This window comes from Aquarana catesbeiana, unplaced genomic scaffold, assembly GCF_042186555.1.
Source record: "Aquarana catesbeiana isolate 2022-GZ unplaced genomic scaffold, ASM4218655v1 unanchor233, whole genome shotgun sequence".
Taxonomy (NCBI): Eukaryota; Metazoa; Chordata; class Amphibia; order Anura; family Ranidae; genus Aquarana; species Aquarana catesbeiana.
The window spans coordinates 3,373,584-3,393,240 of record NW_027362661.1 but is presented as its reverse complement, the minus strand read 5'-3'; the positions used below and the strand labels follow the sequence as shown (position 1 = coordinate 3,393,240).

General features: G+C 47.2%; 2 protein-coding genes across 2 annotated transcripts in view; both read left to right on the top strand.

Moving 5' to 3' along the window:
• Positions 1-19,657, top strand: part of LOC141121905 (uncharacterized) — a 619,894-nt gene that overhangs the window by 347,240 nt on the left and 252,997 nt on the right. The gene's annotated exons all lie outside the window — the stretch shown is intronic.
• LOC141121896 (gastrula zinc finger protein XlCGF66.1-like) lies at positions 975-16,514 on the top strand. Its single transcript, XM_073611653.1, has 5 exons — positions 975-1,219; positions 14,318-14,446; positions 14,866-15,000; positions 15,087-15,306; positions 16,382-16,514. Exons 1-4 carry the CDS (start codon positions 1,082-1,084, stop codon positions 15,255-15,257), a joined length of 573 nt encoding a protein of 190 aa, XP_073467754.1. The 5' UTR covers positions 975-1,081; the 3' UTR covers positions 15,258-15,306; positions 16,382-16,514.

Genomic DNA, 19,657 nt, shown 5'->3' with positions numbered 1-19,657 from the left:
AAGAGGGAATTGATAATTCTGAACGTCTTTAGGGTCACTACCATGGGTGCATTATGAAGTACATATAAGAGTTGGGGCATTAAAATCATTTTTATCAGATTCACCCTGCCTGCAACCGACAGACAGAGCGAATTCCATGTTTTAATCCGTTCTCTAAATTTTTGTAGCAGTGGGGATATATTTAATCTAGCGTAATCTCTGATCCTAGGTGTCACCTGGATCCCCAGGTATCTGAATGAAGTGGTCAGGGGCACCGTGTTATTATTGGGGGGCCCCCCCCTTCATCAATAAGCATCAGACAGGATTTGGTCCAGTTAATCTGGAGTCTCGAATACCTGCCGAACTCCACTATGATGGTCATGGCTTCTGTAAGAGATTTGTCTACATCTCCAAGCAGGATCATGTTATCGTCAGCATATAACATCAATTTTTCCTGCTTGTATCGAAATCCGACAATATCAGGGTTGGCTCTTACTTTAATTGCTAAGGGTTCTATGGCTAATGCAAAAAGCAGGGGTGACAAAGGACACCCCTGCCTCGTGCATTGTGTTTTTTTCAAAATTGTCACTGTTCTTTTGTTTATAACCCAAAAAATAAAAACCGCAGAGGTGATCAAATACCAACAGAAGAAAGCTCTATTTGTGGGAAAAAAGGGACTTCAATTTTGCGCCGGTCGTTTTGGCGTTGGGTACAACGCCGCAACGACAGCGCAATTGTCAGTTAAAGCGACGCAGTGCCGAATTGTAAAGAGTGCTCTGGTCAGGAAGGGGGTAAAATCTTCCGGGGCTGAAGCGGTTAAGGAGAACACTTCAGCAGAAAGTACAAAACCTCCAAAAATATCTCTTGTATTTCTGCAAGTCCCAATAGAATGGTCACTGCAGCTCCACTCTACACAGAAATCATGTGACCTCCACTTTCTGTAGTATCGTCTATTTGTTGTTTCTTACATTAAAGTTCTTTTAAAAATAAAAAAAAGTGGAGTGGAGCCCACATGTTTCCTGTGGACAGTGGAGCTCCAGTTACAGCCATTCATTGTTGGTTACAATAAAGTTCAATAAAGAAAAAGTGGAGTGGAAGACACATGCTTCCTGTCAAAGGTGGAGCTCCACTCCACTCCACTCCACAGCCGCACCCCTCTCAAGTGATCTGGACTAAAGACAGGAAGTTTCATGTGGCAGGAAGTGGAGAGGAGACGTTACTGGAAGTAGCAGCAGAGGAGGTAATAAGATCTTATTTTCTATTTACACCCAGTAACCCCCCGTCATGTCCGTCCTCTTCCTCCATAGTCACTGTGATGTCTTTTATCTCCAGCAGATGATGATACACACATATATAGTGTGGAAAACTAGATTAACCCCTTCAGGGTCCGAACATTTCCTCACTTATGGGGCCGGAACATTCTCATTTTGGAGACAAATTCTAGTATAATGTTCTGCTAAACAAACAGCACTGACAATAAATAGACAAGACAATGGCCATCCTGACCATACATGGCCTACAAAGGACAATTATTACACTACACAGGCAGCCAATAGACAATCATAACAATATGCAGCCAACACAATTATGGAGTGCAGGGGTCAGGAGTATGGAGCATAGAGCCCCTTATATTGCTGGTCAGAAGGAAGAAAAGATTCTCCAGCCTGCCATGAAGAATATGTTCTATCATTGGTGTCAGAGGGAGGAAAATACTGAGGGTTCTGAGGAAAGTAGAGGAGATGAGGGGTCTCTGAGGGAAGTAGAGGAGTGGAGGGGTCTCTGAACGAAGTAGAGGAGCTGAGGGGTCTCTGAGGGAAGTAGATGAGCTGAGGGGTCTCTGAGGAAAGTAGAAGAGCTGAGGGGTCTCTGAGGGAAGTAGAGGAGCTGAGGGGTCTCTGAGGGAAGTAGAGGAGCTGAGGGGTCTCTGAGGAAAGTAGAAGAGCTGAGGGGTCTCTGAGGGAAGTAGAGGAGCTGAGGGGTCTCTGAGGGAAGTAGAGGAGCTGAGGGGTCTCTGAGGGAAGTAGAGGAGCTGAGGGGTCTCTGAGGGAAGTAGAGGAGCTGAGGGGTCTCTGAGGAAAGTAGAAGAGCTGAGGGGTCTCTGAGGGAAGTAGAGGAGCTGAGGGGTCTCTGAGGGAAGTAGAGGAGCTGAGGGGTCTCTGAGGGAAGTAGAGGAGCTGAGGGGTCTCTGAGGGAAGTAGAGGAGCTGAGGGGTCTCTGAGGGAAGTAGAGGAGCTGAGGGGTCTCTGAGGGAAGTAGAGGAGCTGAGGGGTCTCTGTGGGAAATAGAGGAGCTGAGGGGTCTCTGAGGGAAGTAGAGGAGCTGAGGGAAGTAGAGGAGCTGAGGGGTCTCTGAGGGAAGTAGAGGAGCTGAGGGGTCTCTGAGGAAAGTAGAAGAGCTGAGGGGTCTCTGAGGGAAGTAGAGGAGCTGAGGGGTCTCTGAGGGAAGTAGAGGAGCTGAGGGGTCTCTGAGGGAAGTAGAGGAGCTGAGGGGTCTCTGAGGGAAGTAGAGGAGCTGAGGGGTCTCTGAGGGAAGTAGAGGAGCTGAGGGGTCTCTGAGAGAAGTAGAGGAGCTGAGGGGTCTCTGAGGGAAGTAGAGGAGCTGAGGGGTCTCTGAGGAAAGTAGAAGAGCTGAGGGAAGTAGAGGAGCTGAGGGGTCTCTGAGGGAAGTAGAAAAGCTGAGGGGTCTCTGAGGGAAGTAGAGGAGCTGAGGGGTCTCTGAGGGAAGTAGAGGAGCTGAGGAGGTAGTGGGACTTAAAGTGGTTGTTAACACACCAATGTAACTTTACAGTATTCTCTCTGTTTATGTATGTAATGTCCCCCTGTGTATGTGCCTTAAAAAACGAATGCAGTATATACCTGTTTACAGAGCGCTGATCGGCACTCACTTGACTCCTCTCTTGGCCCAACAGATGCAGCTGGTGTCAGTCAGGAGAGCAGAGAGAGGCTTTGCAATAACGTGAGTGCCGATCAGCGCTCTGTAATCAGGTATATACTGCATTATTTTTATAAGGCACACAGGGGGGACATTACATACATAAACAGAGAAGATACTGTAAGAAAATAATAGTAATTAAAGCAGCTGGAGCGGAGGGGGTGGGCACGGAGCTGACAGGCAGGGAGCGGAGGGGGCGAGCATGGAGCTGACAGGCAGGGAGCGGAGGGAGCAAGCACGGAGCTGACAGGCAGGGAGCAGAGGGGGCGGGCACGGAGCTGACAGGCAGGTAGCGGAGGGGGTGGGCACGGAGCTGACAGGGAGGGGGCGGGCATGGAGCTGACAGGTAGGGGGGAGAGGACGGAGGAGAACACAAAAGGAGGACAGATGACACAATAGATGATGGAGGCATGTACACTGACCACGGTGTCAGGGTTCAGCAGCCATGATATACCTTGGTCAGTTTATAGGGGGGGAGGGTATAGCCAGGCAGGATCAGACAGGTATTTCAGGTGATACAGGGGCCAAATGATACCATACAAGCACTGTGCTGCACAACATGCTTTAAAGGAACAGGATCTTTTTTTTTTTTTAGGTTAACAAACGCTTTAAGGACTCTGAGAGTTTCTGAGGGTGTGCTTTATCGGAAGGGCTCTGGGACCCCTGAGGAGGAAGTGCAACTGAAGGGCTTTGGGGGCCTCCTAGGAAGTAATAGGGCTGAATAACTCTGAGAAGTTAGTGGAGCTGAAGGGCTATGTGGACCTCTAAGGGGGTAGTCAGGCTGCAAGGCTCTGAGGTAAAAGTGGCTGTTGGTCTCTGATGCAGTGCTGGAATTCAGAGCCCCAGGAACCCACTGCCACTCTGTATAATGTCCTGAATGCTACAGAATACTGTCCTCCTACCTACACTGGGCTGCCATTGGAGGGAAGAGAACAGACTCCTCCCCCACAGCTCTCTACTCCACCAGCAGCATCCTCCTGCTATCCAATCCAATCTTTGATGGGGGGAACATTGCTGGGGTTCTTTCCTTTAGTACTTCTTTCTCTAAGTGATTATTCATACAAATTGATATGCACTTCAAGCTCTGCCTCATCTGAATGCCTCATCTGAAGATTTCTTCTCTGTCCCTCCACATGTATGTTTCCAATCCTCTTCCCAAATCCAGCCTCCTCTTCTCCTGCTCCCTCTGGAATACCTGCTCTGTCTGTAACAAACTCCACGCCCTCCACGACCTATTTACAACAAATTTCCTTAACCTTCTTGTCATTACTGAAACCTGGCTTCATGAAACCAACACTGCTTCTCCTGCTTCCCTCTCCCATGGTGGCCTTCTCTGGACTCACTCCTCCAGACCCAGGTGATGGAAGGAAGGTGGAGTGGAAATCCTTTTAGCCCCATGCAGCACCTAACAGGTACTTCACCCACCTCCCTTGCTGACACTCTCCTCTTCAGAGGCACATTGTATTAGTCTTTTTTCTCCCATTTAACTTTCTGAAATCCCAACAATCATTCTCGATTACTTCAAAATCCCTGTTTATGTTAATACTACTGTTACTTCTAAACCTCTCAGTCTAACCTCCTCTCTTGACCTGAAGCAATGTATACATGCTCCTACTCACTCCGATGGTAACACCCTTGACCTTGTATTCTCCTATCTATGAACTCTGTGCAACCTCTCCAACAATCCTTTCCCACTCTCTGATCACCACCTTATTAGTTTTGGTCTCTCACTGTCTTCCACCTCCTCTCCCTCCAACCGCCTAACAGTTACCCCTAGAAACCTTCACCACCTCAACCCTTCTCTTTACTCTGTTACTGACCACTAGACATGTGCATTCGTTTTCGTCCGAATTTCAGGTATTTTCGTTATCGTTTGTTAGTGCAGAATCCGAAAAACGAAAGATTCGACATAAACAAATGCTTTATTTTCGTTTTCGTTGCTACAACAGTTCGATATAGATAGGAGATTCGACATGATGATGACAATAACAATCTGTGTCCATCAAACCTGTGGTCGAATGTGCCTAACCTTAACTCTATTAGTCCAAGATTATTCTACATAGAGAGAAAAGATTCGACGTAGGGGAGAAAGATTCATAGTAGGGGAGAAAAGATTCGACGTAAGGGAGAAAAGATTCGACGTAAGGGAGAAAAGATTTGACGTAGGGGAGGAAAGATTCCACGTAGGGGAGAAAAGATAAATAAAAATAATGATGATGAATGTTATTGGCTGATTGTAACCAAAGAGGAGCAGCAGTAAAATAGCTAGAACTAAGTACACACGTAGTTTGGCTTATGGTGTCTGTTGAAAGTTCTAAGAAGATTCGACGGAGCAGGTAAACTATAAAGCGTCGTACAGTTTAGCTGCTCCGTCGAATCTTCTTTGAACATTCGACAGACACCATAAGCCTTCAATGACAGATTCGACCTTAATTTGGATTTTCGGACGAATGCAATTTTTAACGAAAAACAAAATAAAAACGAATTTCGGGAGTAACTAAATAAATTTATTTTTCGGACGAAAACGAAATTCTGAAATGAAATATTTCAGTGTGCACATGTCTACTGACCACCTCTATTACAAAATCTCATCTCTGTCCTGCCCCAACCTAACCACTTCTGTCTACAACAACTCACTGTCATCCTCCCTAGACAAGCTCACCACACAGAATCAGGCATCAACTCCTACAATCCTGGCAAACAGATGACACCAGAAGTCTCAAAAAACAGCAGCAATCTTGAGCACCTGTAGTATAAAACTAGTGCCGCGTACACACGAGTGGACTTTACGGCAGAAAAGGTCCGTCGGACATTCCGATCGTGTGTGGGCTTCATCGGACCTTTTCCTTCAAAAATTCAGATGGACCTAGAAATAGAACACGTTTCAAATCTTTCCGACGGACTCAATTCCTATTGAAAAAAACGTTCGTCTGTATGCTAGTCCGACGGACCAAAAACGACGCAAAGGCAGCTATTGGCTACTGGCTATTGAACTTCCTTTTTCTAGTCCGGTCGTACTTCATCGCGTTCTAAACGGTTGGACTTTGTGATCGTGTGTAGGCAAGTCCATTTCAGCGGAACTCCGTCGGAACTCCGTCGGAAGGTCCGTCAGAGTTCAGTCCGAAGAAAAGTCCGCTCATGTGTACGCGGCATAAGTACCAGAAAGACTTCAACCAATATAAATCTGCCCTCCAAAAATACTAGTCTTGCCTCCTCACTGCCAAGCAGACCTATTTTAACACTTTCATTAACACCTCATCCAGCCCCCGTCAACTCTTCTCTACCTTTAACTCTCTTCTTCGTCATCCACTGCCTCCACCTACTAACTCATTCACTACCCAGGGCATCGCCAATCACTTCAATAATAAGATTGATTTAATTTGTGAGAAGATCTCCAATACCCATATACATCCCCTATGTCAGGTTCCACACTTACCAGACAGATGAGTCCACGTGGGCAGAGGGTAGGCTCCCTTACGTGTCCGATTCGGGGCCCCTGGTAGAGCAGACAGGAGGCCCGCGAGTGCGGAGTGGTATGGGAGCCTGAAGTAAAGTCCTGGAGCACAGTGGTCTGGCCAGCAACCGGTAGAGCTTGAGACTTGATGGAGCAGATGCTGAGCAGGAGTAAATCAGACTTGGTCATACACAGGCAGAGGTCGGCAACGTGCTGGTGGCAACGGTACAAGGGAGAAGGCAGAAGCGAAGTCAGACGAGCCGGGGTCGGGTTCAGGCAGCAGTCAAGGAAGGTCCAAAGGTAGCCGGGTCACAACGGGAAAACACTACGGAGATACAGGAACACAGGATGATCACGGGACAAGACACAGAGCTGTTTGATCAGGCAGCACCAGTTCAGTGCAGAGGCAGGCTTCAAATAGGCTGATTGGCGCCAAAACGCCGCGCACGTGCGCGCGCCGCGCGTCCCCGACACCAGCACGCACGCCCACACTACCGGGCACGACAAAGGAAGCGACCACAGGCGGACGCGCGCGAACGCGCGCTAGCGCGAACGCACAAACGCCCGGACGCCACCCCGCACGCCACGGCCGGTCAGCCCAGGCGCGCCGATGCCCACAGGGACACGCGCCCCAGCACGCACAGGAACACGAACGCCAACGCGCCCCGGCGCGCACCGGCGCCCAACCAGGTAACCTCTCTGACAGTGCCCCCTCCTTAAGGGCAGACTCCGGATGCCCAGTTGGGCCATCTTCGAGGCATGAGAGGTTTTAAAGGACTGCAAGAGTTCTCTGGCGTGTAAATTGCTTTCCGGCTCCCACGAATTATCTTCGGGTCCATAGCCCTTCCATTTTACCAGATATTGTACCTGATTGTGCCTTCTTCTACAATCTAGAATTGCTTCCACTTCGAATTCCTCTTCGCCATTAACCACAATAGGTTTGGGTGGACCAATACTGCGACCAGAAAAGAAGTTAGGAGTGACTGGCTTCAGAAGAGACACGTGGAACACTGGATGTATCCTTAGAGAATTAGGAAGGTCCAGTTCGTAGGCCACATTGTTGATTTTCCTCTTGATCCGGAAGGGACCCAGATATTTGGGGCCCAGTTTCTTGGATGGGCAGGCCAACTTGAGATTAGTGGTAGACAGCCAGACAGAATTGCCGGGTTCGAGGACAAGTTCCCCCCGTCTCTTCCTGTCAAAGATTTTTTTGTAATCTTCCTGAGCCTTGGTCATGGTCTCCTGCAGCAATTTATTGTTGTTAGAGAAGAAGTCCAAAGTTTGGGATACTGCAGGAACAGGACATTCGGGGAATGATCCGGGCAAGAAGGATGGGTGGAAACCGTAATTGGCAAAAAACGGGGACTGGTTCGTAGCTGAATGTAGAGAATTATTATAGGAGAATTCTGCGATGGGAAGCAGGGAGGCCCAGTCATCCTGAGAAAAAGCAGAAAAACAGCGGATGTATTGTTCCAAAGTCTGGTTCGTCCTCTCGGTTTGCCCATTTGACTGAGGGTGGTAAGCTGAAGAGAAAGACAACTCGATCTCAAGCGCGCCACAAAGGGCCTTCCAGAATCTGGAGGTGAACTGGACGCCCCTGTCCGAGACTATGTTGGTCGGGACTCCATGCAGCCTGACGATCTCCTTAATGAAGATGGAAGCGGTCTCCTTGGCAGAAGGGGTGCCCTTCATGGGGAGGAAGTGGGCCATTTTAGACAGCCTGTCAACCACAACGAAAATGGACGAAAAACCTTCTGATGGTGGAAGCTCAACAATAAAGTCCATTGATATCATGGTCCAAGGTCTCTCAGGGACTGGCAATGGTCTCAAAAGGCCCCATGCTCTTGTTCGGTTAGTCTTGTTTCTGGCACACGTGTTACAGGACTCCACATAGTCCTTGCAATCCTTAGTAAGATACGGCCACCAAAAGGTGCGTTGGACGAGATCGATTGTTTTCCGAGTGCCGAAGTGGCCAGCCAGTTTGTGGTCATGACATAAACTTAACACCTGTACCTTCAACTCCTCAGGGACCACAATCTTATTCTTGAACCAGAATAGTCCGTCCTTGGTACAGGACTCAACAGGTGGAGACATCCCCATAGAGGCGCGTCTGATTCGGGAAATTAGATCCTCCTGAAGGACTAAGAAATTTCCAGAGGGAAGGATGGTATCTGGGGACACGGTTCTTTCAGAATCGAGAAACATCCGGGAGAGGGCATCAGGTTTAACATTCTTGGATCCGGGTCTGAACGTAATATGAAAAATAAATCGGGAAAAAAAAAGTGCCCATCTGGCCTGCCGGGGTCTCAATCTCTTGGCTGTCCTTAAATATTCCAAGTTCTTATGGTCTGTGTAGATCAAAATGGGGTGTGCTGCGCCTTCCAGAAGGTAACGCCATTCCTCCAGAGCCGTTTTGATGGCTAAAAGCTCCCGATCTCCCACGTCGTAGTTTTTCTCGGAGGGAGAAAGTTTGCGTGAGAAGAATCCCACAGGGTACAGAAGTGCTTTGGCACCCTGTCTCTGTGAAAGTACAGCTCCGACTGCAACCTCAGACGCATCTACCTCTAGGACGAAAGGCAAGGCAGGGTTGGGGTGCTTGAGGATAGTGGCTGAGGTGAACAGCGCCTTAAGTTTTTCAAAGGCCTCCTGAGCCGCAAGGGTCCAATGGAAACGACATCCTTGTTTAGTAAGCTCTGTGAGGGGAGTTATAATTGAAGAAAATCCTTTAATAAATTTTCTATAGAAATTGGCAAAGCCAATAAAGCGTTGTACTCCTTTTTTGTCAGTCGGTGCAGGCCAATCCAGAATAGCGGATACTTTCTGTGGATCCATTTTGATGCCATCGGGGGAGATAATCAAGCCCAGGAACTGGATAGATTGGAGCTCGAATTCACATTTTTCCAGTTTAGCGTACAGTCCGTGTTGTCTGAGCCGGGAGAGTACATTTTGTACATGCTTACGATGTTCCATCAGGGAGGCCGAGAAAACCAAGATGTCGTCTAAGTAAACGATGACATATAAATCCAGTAAGTCATGGAAGACATCGTTGATGAAATGCTGGAACGTTGCCAGTGCATTGCACAGACCAAAAGGCATGACAAGATATTCGTAATGTCCAAATCGAGTACGAAAGGCCGTCTTCCACTTGTCTCCTTCTCTTATGCGGATCAAGTTATAGGCTCCACGGAGGTCTAACTTGGTAAAGACGGTAGCCGATCCCAATCTCTGAAATAGCTCGGGAACCAGGGGTAGCGGGTATCTGTTTTTAATAGTAATTTTATTGAGCTCCCGATAGTCAATACAAGGACGTAAGGAGTGATCCTTTTTTTCCACGAAGAAGATACCTGCCCCAGCTGGAGACGTGGAAGGACGGATGAACCCTTTCTTTAGGTTCTCATCTATATAAGTTTTCAGGGTGCCCAACTCCTGCTCAGTTAGAGGGAAGATCCTTCCAAAGGGGACTTCGGTGCCTGGTAAGAGTTCTATTGGGCAATCATAGGGTCTATGTACTGGAAGGGTTTCTGCTCCTTTTTTGCTAAACACATCCAGGAAATCCCGGTAAGGTTCGGGAAGATCTTGGCAGGGCTTGGCTTCAGAGTCTATGCGCAGGCATTGGGAGGAAGTTAATGGGGTCCCCCGTAAGCAGTGTTGTCTGCAATATTCCGAGGAAAACTGAATCTTGCCTGTGGACCAGTTGATACTGGGATTGTGGGCCTGTAGCCAAGGTATTCCTAGGATGACTGGGAAGAGAGGAGAGGAAATGACGTCTAGGCTTAAAAGTTCCTGGTGTTCCGGGCCAATGGTGGCCAACAGAGGAACCGTTTCTTGAGTGACGGGTCCGGAGCGGAGGGTGGAGCCATCCGCAAGAAAAACTGCCAGTCCTTGAGCTTTAGTCTGAGTGGGAATATGATGGGTTTCGACGAAGGTCCGGTCAATGAAACCACTACAAGCTCCGGAGTCAATGATGACCGGTACTGGGATGCTCCTTCCAGGTAACTGTAATACAATGGAGAAAGTTAAATGGTTACCAGCACTAGGTAGGACAGGTGCACACAATGAAGAAGACGGCGGACACTTACGTCTTTTGTTTGGGCATGCTCTTGCAAAATGACCAGACTCCCCGCAGTACAGGCACAGATTGAGTGTGCGCCTACGTGTCTTCTCCTCAGGAGTCAGAGAGGGACGGAGCAATCCCAACTGCATGGGCTCCGGGGCCTCCGGGCCAGGGGTAGAAGAGACCAGTGGAGCTTGGTTTGAGGCACTAGGGGCCCTGGGCAACATCCAGGTAAGGCGTGGGTGACTGACAGACTTCTCAGAGCGTCTCTCCCTGAGACGGCGGTCGATCTGGATGGACAGATTAATTAACTCTTCCAGTGTCTGAGGTATTCCCACTCGTGCCAATTCGTCCTTTAGAGGATCTGACAACCCCAGCCGATATTGGTGACGCAAGGCTGCGTCATTCCAATCCGTATCCGAGCTCCAACGCCTAAACTCCACGGCGTAGTCTTCAGCAGCTCTGCGACCTTGTTGAAGGGCATGTAAAGCGGCCTCTGCCGTGGCTGTTAGCTGGGGGTCCTCATACAACTGAGCCATAGCTAGGAAGAAGGCATCTAGGGAATCAAGAGATTGAGCCTTTTGCTCCAATAAGCGGTGGGCCCAGGTTTGAGGTTCTCCGGTCAACAGGGATATGACGAACCCCACTTTAGTAACTTCTAGGGAGAATGTTCGGGGCTGCAAAGCGAAGTAGAGCTCGCATGCGTTGCGAAATGCTCGGAACTTACTGCGTTCTCCGGAGAATTTTTCGGGTGTAGGCACCCTGGGCTCTGGAGGGAGCATCACTACAGCGGGTGCTGAAGCAGGGTTGGCAGGAACTGCCCCAGGAGGAGAGGCTGAGAGGGCCTGAACCTGTCCTTCCAATCTGGTGTAGCCTTCCTGCAGGCTTTTAACGGCTTGAGTAAGGCCCGCTAGATGCCTGCATAGTTCATCCATGGGGGAGGCCCCCTGCCCGGACTCAGTCATGGCTGCCTGATACTGTCAGGTTCCACACTTACCAGACAGATGAGTCCACGTGGGCAGAGGGTAGGCTCCCTTACGTGTCCGATTCGGGGCCCCTGGTAGAGCAGACAGGAGGCCCGCGAGTGCGGAGTGGTATGGGAGCCTGAAGTAAAGTCCTGGAGCACAGTGGTCTGGCCAGCAACCGGTAGAGCTTGAGACTTGATGGAGCAGATGCTGAGCAGGAGTAAATCAGACTTGGTCATACACAGGCAGAGGTCGGCAACGTGCTGGCGGCAACGGTACAAGGGAGAAGGCAGAAGCGAAGTCAGACGAGCCGGGGTCGGGTTCAGGCAGCAGTCAAGGAAGGTCCAAAGGTAGCCGGGTCACAACGGGAAAACACTACGGAGATACAGGAACACAGGATGATCACGGGACAAGACACAGAGCTGTTTGATCAGGCAGCACCAGTTCAGTGCAGAGGCAGGCTTCAAATAGGCTGATTGGCGCCAAAACGCCGCGCACGTGCGCGCGCCGATTCGCCAAGGCGCGCCGCGCACCCGCGCGCGCCCGAGCGCGCCCCCGACACCAGCACGCACGCCCACACTACCGGGCACGACAAAGGAAGCGACCACAGGCGGACGCGCGCGAACGCGCGAACGCGCGCTAGCGCGAACGCGCGTACGCACAAACGCCCGGACGCCACCCCGCACGCCACGGCCGGTCAGCCCAGGCGCGCCGATGCCCACAGGGACACGCGCCCCAGCACGCACAGGAACACGAACGCCAATGCGCCCCGGCGCGCACCGGCGCCCAACCAGGTAACCTCTCTGACACCCTACTTAACACACCATGTCCACAGGTACACTCAATACTTCCTTCATTCAATCCTGCAACTATTGATGAGGTTGCTAATCTTTATTCTAACGCCCAACTAACCACCTGCTCTCTGGACCCTGCTCCCTCTCAAACGCTAGGGTCACACTCTGGCTCTATTCTACACTCTCTAACCCACATCTTTAATCTCTCCTTCTCTTTTGGCATCTTCCCCAACGCTCTAAAACATGCGCTAGTCACCTCCATCCTTAAAAAACCCTAACTGGACCCCACTAATCTTAACAACCTACACCACATCTCCTTACTCCATTCTTCCTCCAAACTCCTTGAACGTCTGGTCTACAATCGACTGAGTGACCATCTGACTGAGAACAAACTTCTTGATCCCCTTCAGTCTAGATTTCACCCTCAACACTCCACAGAAACTGCTCTCCTTACGGAGAAAGCTAAAACCAATAAAAACTATACTGTACTCCTACTCCTGGACCTCTCTGCTGCCTTTGATACAGTGGACCAGCCCCTCCTCAAAAAACTCCACACCTTTGGTCACCATGACTGAACTTTTCGTTGGTTCTTATCCTACCTATCCCACCGCCCCGTCAAGGTCTTTTATAATTATACTCCCTCTTCTCTTCCTTTCTCTGTCGGGTTTTCCCAAGGTTCTATTCTTGGACCTCTCCTATTCTCAGTCTACACCTCCTCCCTGCGTCAGTTGATAGCCTCCCATGGCTTTCAGTACCATTTCTACACTGATGACACCCAAATCTATCTCTCTACCCCTCAGCTCACAGCATCAGTCTCCTCACGCATCACGAATTTACTAACAGACATATCAGCCCGGATGCCACACCACTTCCTCAAACTCAACCTAGCCAAAACTGAGTTCATAATATTTCCTCCCCCATGTGTCTCTTCCCCTGATTTCTCTGTCAAAATCGACGGCACAACTACAAACCCGTCCCCGCACATCAAGGTCCTAGGTCCCATATCCATTCACTGTCCACAGCTTGCCGCCTCAACCTCCACAACATTTCCAAGAAATGCCCCTTTCTAAACATGACACCACAAAGCTAATTCACTCCCTGGTCACCTGCAACTCTCTTCTCATTGGCTTACCCTTACATAGTCCATCCCTCCTTCAGTCCATCATGAATGCTGCTGCCAGACTCATCTACCTTACAAACTGCTCATTGCCTGCTACCCCTCTCTGCCCATCCCTCCACTGGCTGCCATTCAGTGTCCTCCGCCCCTCTCTGCCAATCCCTCCATTGGCTTCCACTCACCCAACGTGTTAAATTCAAAATACTAACAATAACTTACAAAGCCATCCACAACTCAGCTCCCACCTATATCGCTAACCTGGTCTCAAAATACTGTTCCTCCTTATGCCCTGTACACATGACCGGTTTTGCCGTCGGAATAAACTCTGAAGGTTTTTCTGACAGAGTTCCAACGGAATTCTGCTCAAGCTGTCTTGCATACACATGGTCACACCAAATTCCGACCGTCCAGAACGCAGTGACGTACAACACGTATGACGGGACTAGAAAATGGAAGTTCAATAGCTAGTAGCCAATGGCTTCCGTCTCCTACTTGCTTCAGAGCATGCGTCGTTTTTGGTGCGTCGGGACAGCATACAGACGAGCGTTTTTTCCGATAGTAATTTGTTCCGTCGGAAAAATATAGAACATGTTCTCTATCTAAGTCCGTCTGAATTTTCGACAGAAAAAGTCCGATGGGGCATACACACGGTCGGAATATACGGTTGCATAAGACCTCCTGCTCTCTAGCTTTATTTTCTCCATCAGCCCATCCCTGACAGTTATTACTTTTTGTATCACTTCACCCTCCCCCCTAGATTGTAAGCTCTAACAAGCAGGGGCCTCGATTCCTTCTGTATTGAATTGTATTGTATTTGTACTGTCTGCCCTCATGTTGTAAAGTGCTGCGGAAATTGTTTGTGCTACATAAATCCTGTATAGTAATAATAAATAATAAATGTGTTCCCATGGGGTGCAGTAGTCCTTAAAATGTACAGCAACCCTCCGATTACCCCCTCACATCCACATCCTATAATTGTGTGACCAATACCATCGAAAAAAAGATTACTTTCATTCCCCAAAGTTATCCGTCTACAAGGAGACCTGTGTAGATCAAATGACAGGACCAATGAGGATGGAGGAGGACCGGAGTCACATGACTGAGAAGATACTAAACCTCACCCTGGAGATCATCTACCTGCTGACCGGAGAGGTGAGGAGGATTCTGGGAGGTCACATGAGATCACTCTTATCTCTATTAATAAAACACAGACCTGACCAGAGAGGTGAGGAGGATTCTGGGAGGTCACATGACATCACTCTTATCTCCATTAATAAAACACAGACCTGACTGGAGAGGTGAGGAGGATTCTGGGAGGTCACATGACATCACTCTTATCTCTATTAATAAAACACAGACCTGACCAGAGAGGTGAGGAGGATTCTGGGAGGTCACATGACATCACTCTTATCTCCATTAATAAAACACAGACCTGACCGGAGAGGTGAGGAGGATTCTGGGAGGTCACATGACATCACTCTTATCTCTATTAATAAAACACAGACCTGACTAGAGAGGTGCGGAGGATTCTGGGATTCTAACATGATATTCTTATTGGTTCCTCAATCTAGAGATTTCCTCTTGTGAAGTCAGGTGATCATATAACCATCACAATGACTCCATGTGACTCCCTAAAACCTGAGAGACCCAACATGGAGAAGATTGTAGAAATCACCAAGAAGATGATGGAGCTGCTGACAGGAGAGGTGAGCGGTGCCGGGAATTCTGGGACATTATCCAGTAACAGACAAGGGATGTGTCTGGATGGTGACTGTATCATTGTGTGTGTCAGGTTCCTATAAGGTGTCAGGATGTCACTGTCTATTTCTCCATGGAGGAGTGGGAGTATTTAGAAGGACACAAGGATCTCTACAAGGACGTCATGATGGACAATCAGCCGCCCCTCACATCACCAGAATTTGAGTTTTGTGAAGCATGTAAGAAAAGCATTTCCCCGGAATGAGACGATATTGAACCTCACCCTGGAGATCCTCAGCCTGCTGACTGGAGAGGTGAGATTAATGAAGGGGTTAAATCTGACTCCACTGTACACTGGGATGTATTCAGAGTCACTTTAAGTCTTCTGATGTTCTGCTAATCAATAACAACATCCACACAAGTACTATGAATACATGAAGTGTACGTACTCTATGGTATTTGGTTATAGCACAAGATGGCGTCATTGGTTATAGGAGATAACAATTCCAGGTTTAGTCCAATCAGTGAGACCCATGATTACCACTATGCCCCACCCACTGACCACTAATTCCATGGGTAACATTTCCTGGTGGGTCAGTGAGCCTTACTAATAAAACATTAGTGACTCTATTATATGACTTCTAGAAGGAGCTGTAAATCTGACCACATTGTAATCATATCATTGGATGGAGATGTCCTTTGCTGAATTGGGAACATTGTGGCCAATCCCTGGAGAATAAATATAGAGCTGACCATAGAGATGAGGGATTATGGGAGAGTAGAGCCGTCTTAAAGAGGAGCTCCAGGCTTCTTCAGATCAAAATAAGTCAACAGCTACAAATACTGTACACATCCTGTAGCTGCTGACCTTTAATATTAGGACACTTATGTCTCCACCAATCCACATATTGTACCCTCCTGCCCCTCTACTGTGCCCTCCTTCCCATCTGTGCTATGCACTCCTGCCCCCTATGGTGTGCCCTCCTTCCCCTCTGTACTATGCACTCCTGCCCCCTATACTGTGTCCTCATGTACACCAGGTACTGTGTCCTCCCGCACCACCCTGTACTGTGCCCTCCTATCCTCCCTGTACTGTGTCCTCCCGCACCCCCTGAACTGTAACTTCCTGCCCCCCTGTACTGCGCCCTTCCACTCCATTGTGCCTTGTATTGATTAGTCTTTGATTTAGGGCATGTATTCCCATAGTTTAAAATGTGTTATATTGAAAGTACTAATAACTATTTGTTTACTTCTATCAACTATTTATTCTTTAATTTTAGTAGATTTGGGCAGGTTGGTAGGGGCCCCAGTACATTTTTTTAACCAGAGGCCCATGATGATAAAAAGCTGTCCCTGTGGGAGAGTGATATTTATCTTTGTATAACACAGAACTGTACAGTAATAATGAAGAAATCTACAAGAAAGAGATCTCAGAATATGACCACAAAATCCTTTAGAATCCAGAATCCCATCACCATCCCCCCACCTCCATCCCTGATCCCTACAAGACACAACACACAGAAGATTCTAGAAGTCACCAAGAAGATGATGGAGCTGCTGACAGGAGAGGTGAGCGGTGCTGGGAATTCTGGGACATTATCCAGTAACAGACAAGGGATGTGTCTGGATGGTGACTGTATCATTGTGTGTGTCAGGTTCCTATAAGGTGTCAGGATGTCACTGTCTATTTCTCCATGGAGGAGTGGGAGTATTTAGAAGGACACAAGGATCTCTACAAGGACGTCATGATGGACAATCAGCCGCCCCTCACATCACCGGGTAAGAGGAGACTTTATTGTAAAGGAGAGAGCAGTACGGAGGGTCCACCTAGATCCCCCATCATCTGAAAAACACATAGAAACAATGTATTCAGTCTCAGGAGATGGGAGGCAGCGGTATGGGACCTCTGCAACTTGTCTCATGTGAACATTTAGGCATTTACTGATTACCAATATTGTGAGTTCTGATCCTTATGCCGCGTACACACGGTCGGACTTTTCGTCTACAAAAGTCCAACGGACGCTGACGGACTAAAGCTGGCTGGTAATCCGATCGTGTGTGGGCTTCTCCGGACTTTCAACTGACTTTTTTAGCCTCAAATCCGACGGACTTTAGATTTGAAACATGCTTCAAATCTTTACGTCGTAAGTACGACGGACCCCGAAATCCGCTCGTCTGTGTGCTAGTCCGACGGACAAAAACCCATGCTAGGGCAGCTATTGGCTACTGGCTATGAACTTCCTTATTTTAGTCCGGTGTACGTCATCACGTACGAATCCGTCGGACTTTTGTGTGGTCGTGTGTAGGCAAGTCCGTTCGTAAGAAAGTCTGCCGCAAGTCCGCCGAAGGTACGTCGGAAGTATGTCGGACAGGCTGTCGGACTTTTGTAGACGAAAAGTCCGACCGTGTGTACGCGGCATTACAGTGTATAATTTATATTGTATATCACATACTCCTGATCCTGCACTATATACTCTATGCTGTACATTACATACTACTGACCCCCGCACTATATACTCTATGTTGTACATTACATACTCTTGACCCCTGCACTATATACTCTATGTTGTACATTACATAATTCTGATACTATAAAATCCTAACCGTTGTATCCTATATAATAAGTTGTACATTACATAGTCCTGACTTCTTTTACACCCATTTTCTACCAGCTGGACATTTTATATCTGATGATTTGATTGGAGCACAGACTTTTACATGTTTATAATAATGTGATAACATCCTCAGAATTTGGAACCTTAAACCGAAAGTTATAATGAGGGAGGAGTCAATAGCCCAATGATGGTGGTCTTCAGGAACAGTCCAGTCTTCAGCTTGGTTGTTCTGCCCCATCCTCACTCTTTGACCTCTGGTTGGGCTCAGCCCTGCTGTTATTCATGACTAAATCATGGACTAAATAAGGAAGTGCAGGACTTCTTGTGTTGGGAATATGGCAATGAGTGATAGAGGGGGTGGGGACACTCGTCCTATAATCCCCTCATCACTGTCACTCCTATAAAAGACAGTTCTCGTTGTTTCCTCACTCTCTGACTAAGGTCCATGAATAAAGAAATGAACTGGTAGGAGATTCAGAGCTGTAGAACTGAAACAACTAATCATCAAAATTGATTATAATCGATTATGAAAATAGTTGTCAACAATTTTCATAATCGATTAGTTGGTCTGCATACATAATGCATTATTTCTTTACATATCAGAAAATACAGCTCAATACACCATCCATACATGTCAGTAAATGCCTGAAAACTTGGATGTGTGAGGAGCAATGCCTCATGGGACATGTAGTCCTGGGCAAGAGAAGCAAGCAAGTGATTCTAAAGGCAGAAGTTTTTGTAGCTTCCCATAGGGGAACTCTATACTATACATTGTGGCTTCCTATAGGGGAACTCTATACTATACTTTGCGGCTTCCTTTAGGAGCACTCTGAATGCAGGGGTAGCCAGACGTGGGGGGAGGGGGGGTCCACAAGAGGAGAATCAGGGCTGCTCTGTGCAAAACCATTACACAGAGCAGGTAAGTATGACAAGTTTATTTAAAAAAGAAATCCAACATTTACAATGACTTTAAGGGCTCTGTGCAGGGAAGATCAGCATCTGAACCCAGAGAAGTTGGAGGCGGATAGACTGGAGGTAATAGAAGGCATTACTATTACATAAAGTAAAAGTTTACTAGTATTGTGCATTATATATAAAATTATTATATCCATAAAAAAGTCTTAGCTTTCAGTACTACTTTAATATAAAAAAATGTCCCCCTCTAACCGCCATATAGCTTCATGTGTGACTCCCAGGTAGAATTCCCATATATCCTACTTCTGGGTATATTTATTATTCTATATCTGATATATTATTTTCACAATTTCACAGTATAAATATAGTTATATATTAATATATAGTAGCATATATTTATAGTAGTGATTATCTGCTGTTTTTGTAATATAAAGAACTATTTTTTTTTTTAACCCCATCATAATATATGTTTTAAAAAAATCACGCTGCTGCTACTAAATGTCCTATGCTGGCCATACACTGATCCATTTTTGGACAAGAATATTCGCACAAATATTTGTATGAAAATTATTTGTACATTCGATGAATGGACAAGTGTTTTTCGAAAATTCAACTTGCTTTAAACATTCAATTTTAAAACAAATGTAACTTCTGAGCAAAAACCACATACACTATTTGAAAATTTGTTCGATCAGGAGAAGTTTTCTGTTCTGCATTTTGAATTTTCCTGTCACTGTGGTCAAAAATGAACGCCTGTTTGATCCCACTAATGGTTAGAAAATTGGATGAATGTCCTTAAAACATAACATAATTTTTGAAATAAAAATGAGTTTGTGTACGGCCAGCATAAGTGACATCAGGTGCAGGGAGCTTGTACCCACCTACCTGTCTATGACAAGGGAGTCTGTCATCCATCATATTATATTACACTCCTGTCTGATCATCTGCAAAACAACATTTTACCTCTTTTTTACATTTTAATAATGTTGATCTCTGATTCTGATATGTAGCAGATTCTCCCTCTAATAATACATCTATCTGTCTGTTATTCTCAGAGTGGATTAAATATCCAACTATATATCTGGATATTTATATTTACCGCTGTATATAGATATTCAAGAATATTAACTAAATT

Bases quoted from the DNA above. Each gene is read 5' to 3' on its own strand.
- LOC141121896 (XM_073611653.1), top strand. From the start codon at position 1,082: ATGCTTCCTGTCAAAGGTGGAGCTCCACTCCACTCCACTCCACAGCCG. The intron at 1,220-14,317 runs GTAATAAGATCT...CATTCCCCAAAG, and splicing joins TGGAAGTAGCAGCAGAGGAG to TTATCCGTCTACAAGGAGAC. The intron at 15,001-15,086 runs GTGAGCGGTGCC...TGTGTGTGTCAG, and splicing joins TGGAGCTGCTGACAGGAGAG to GTTCCTATAAGGTGTCAGGA.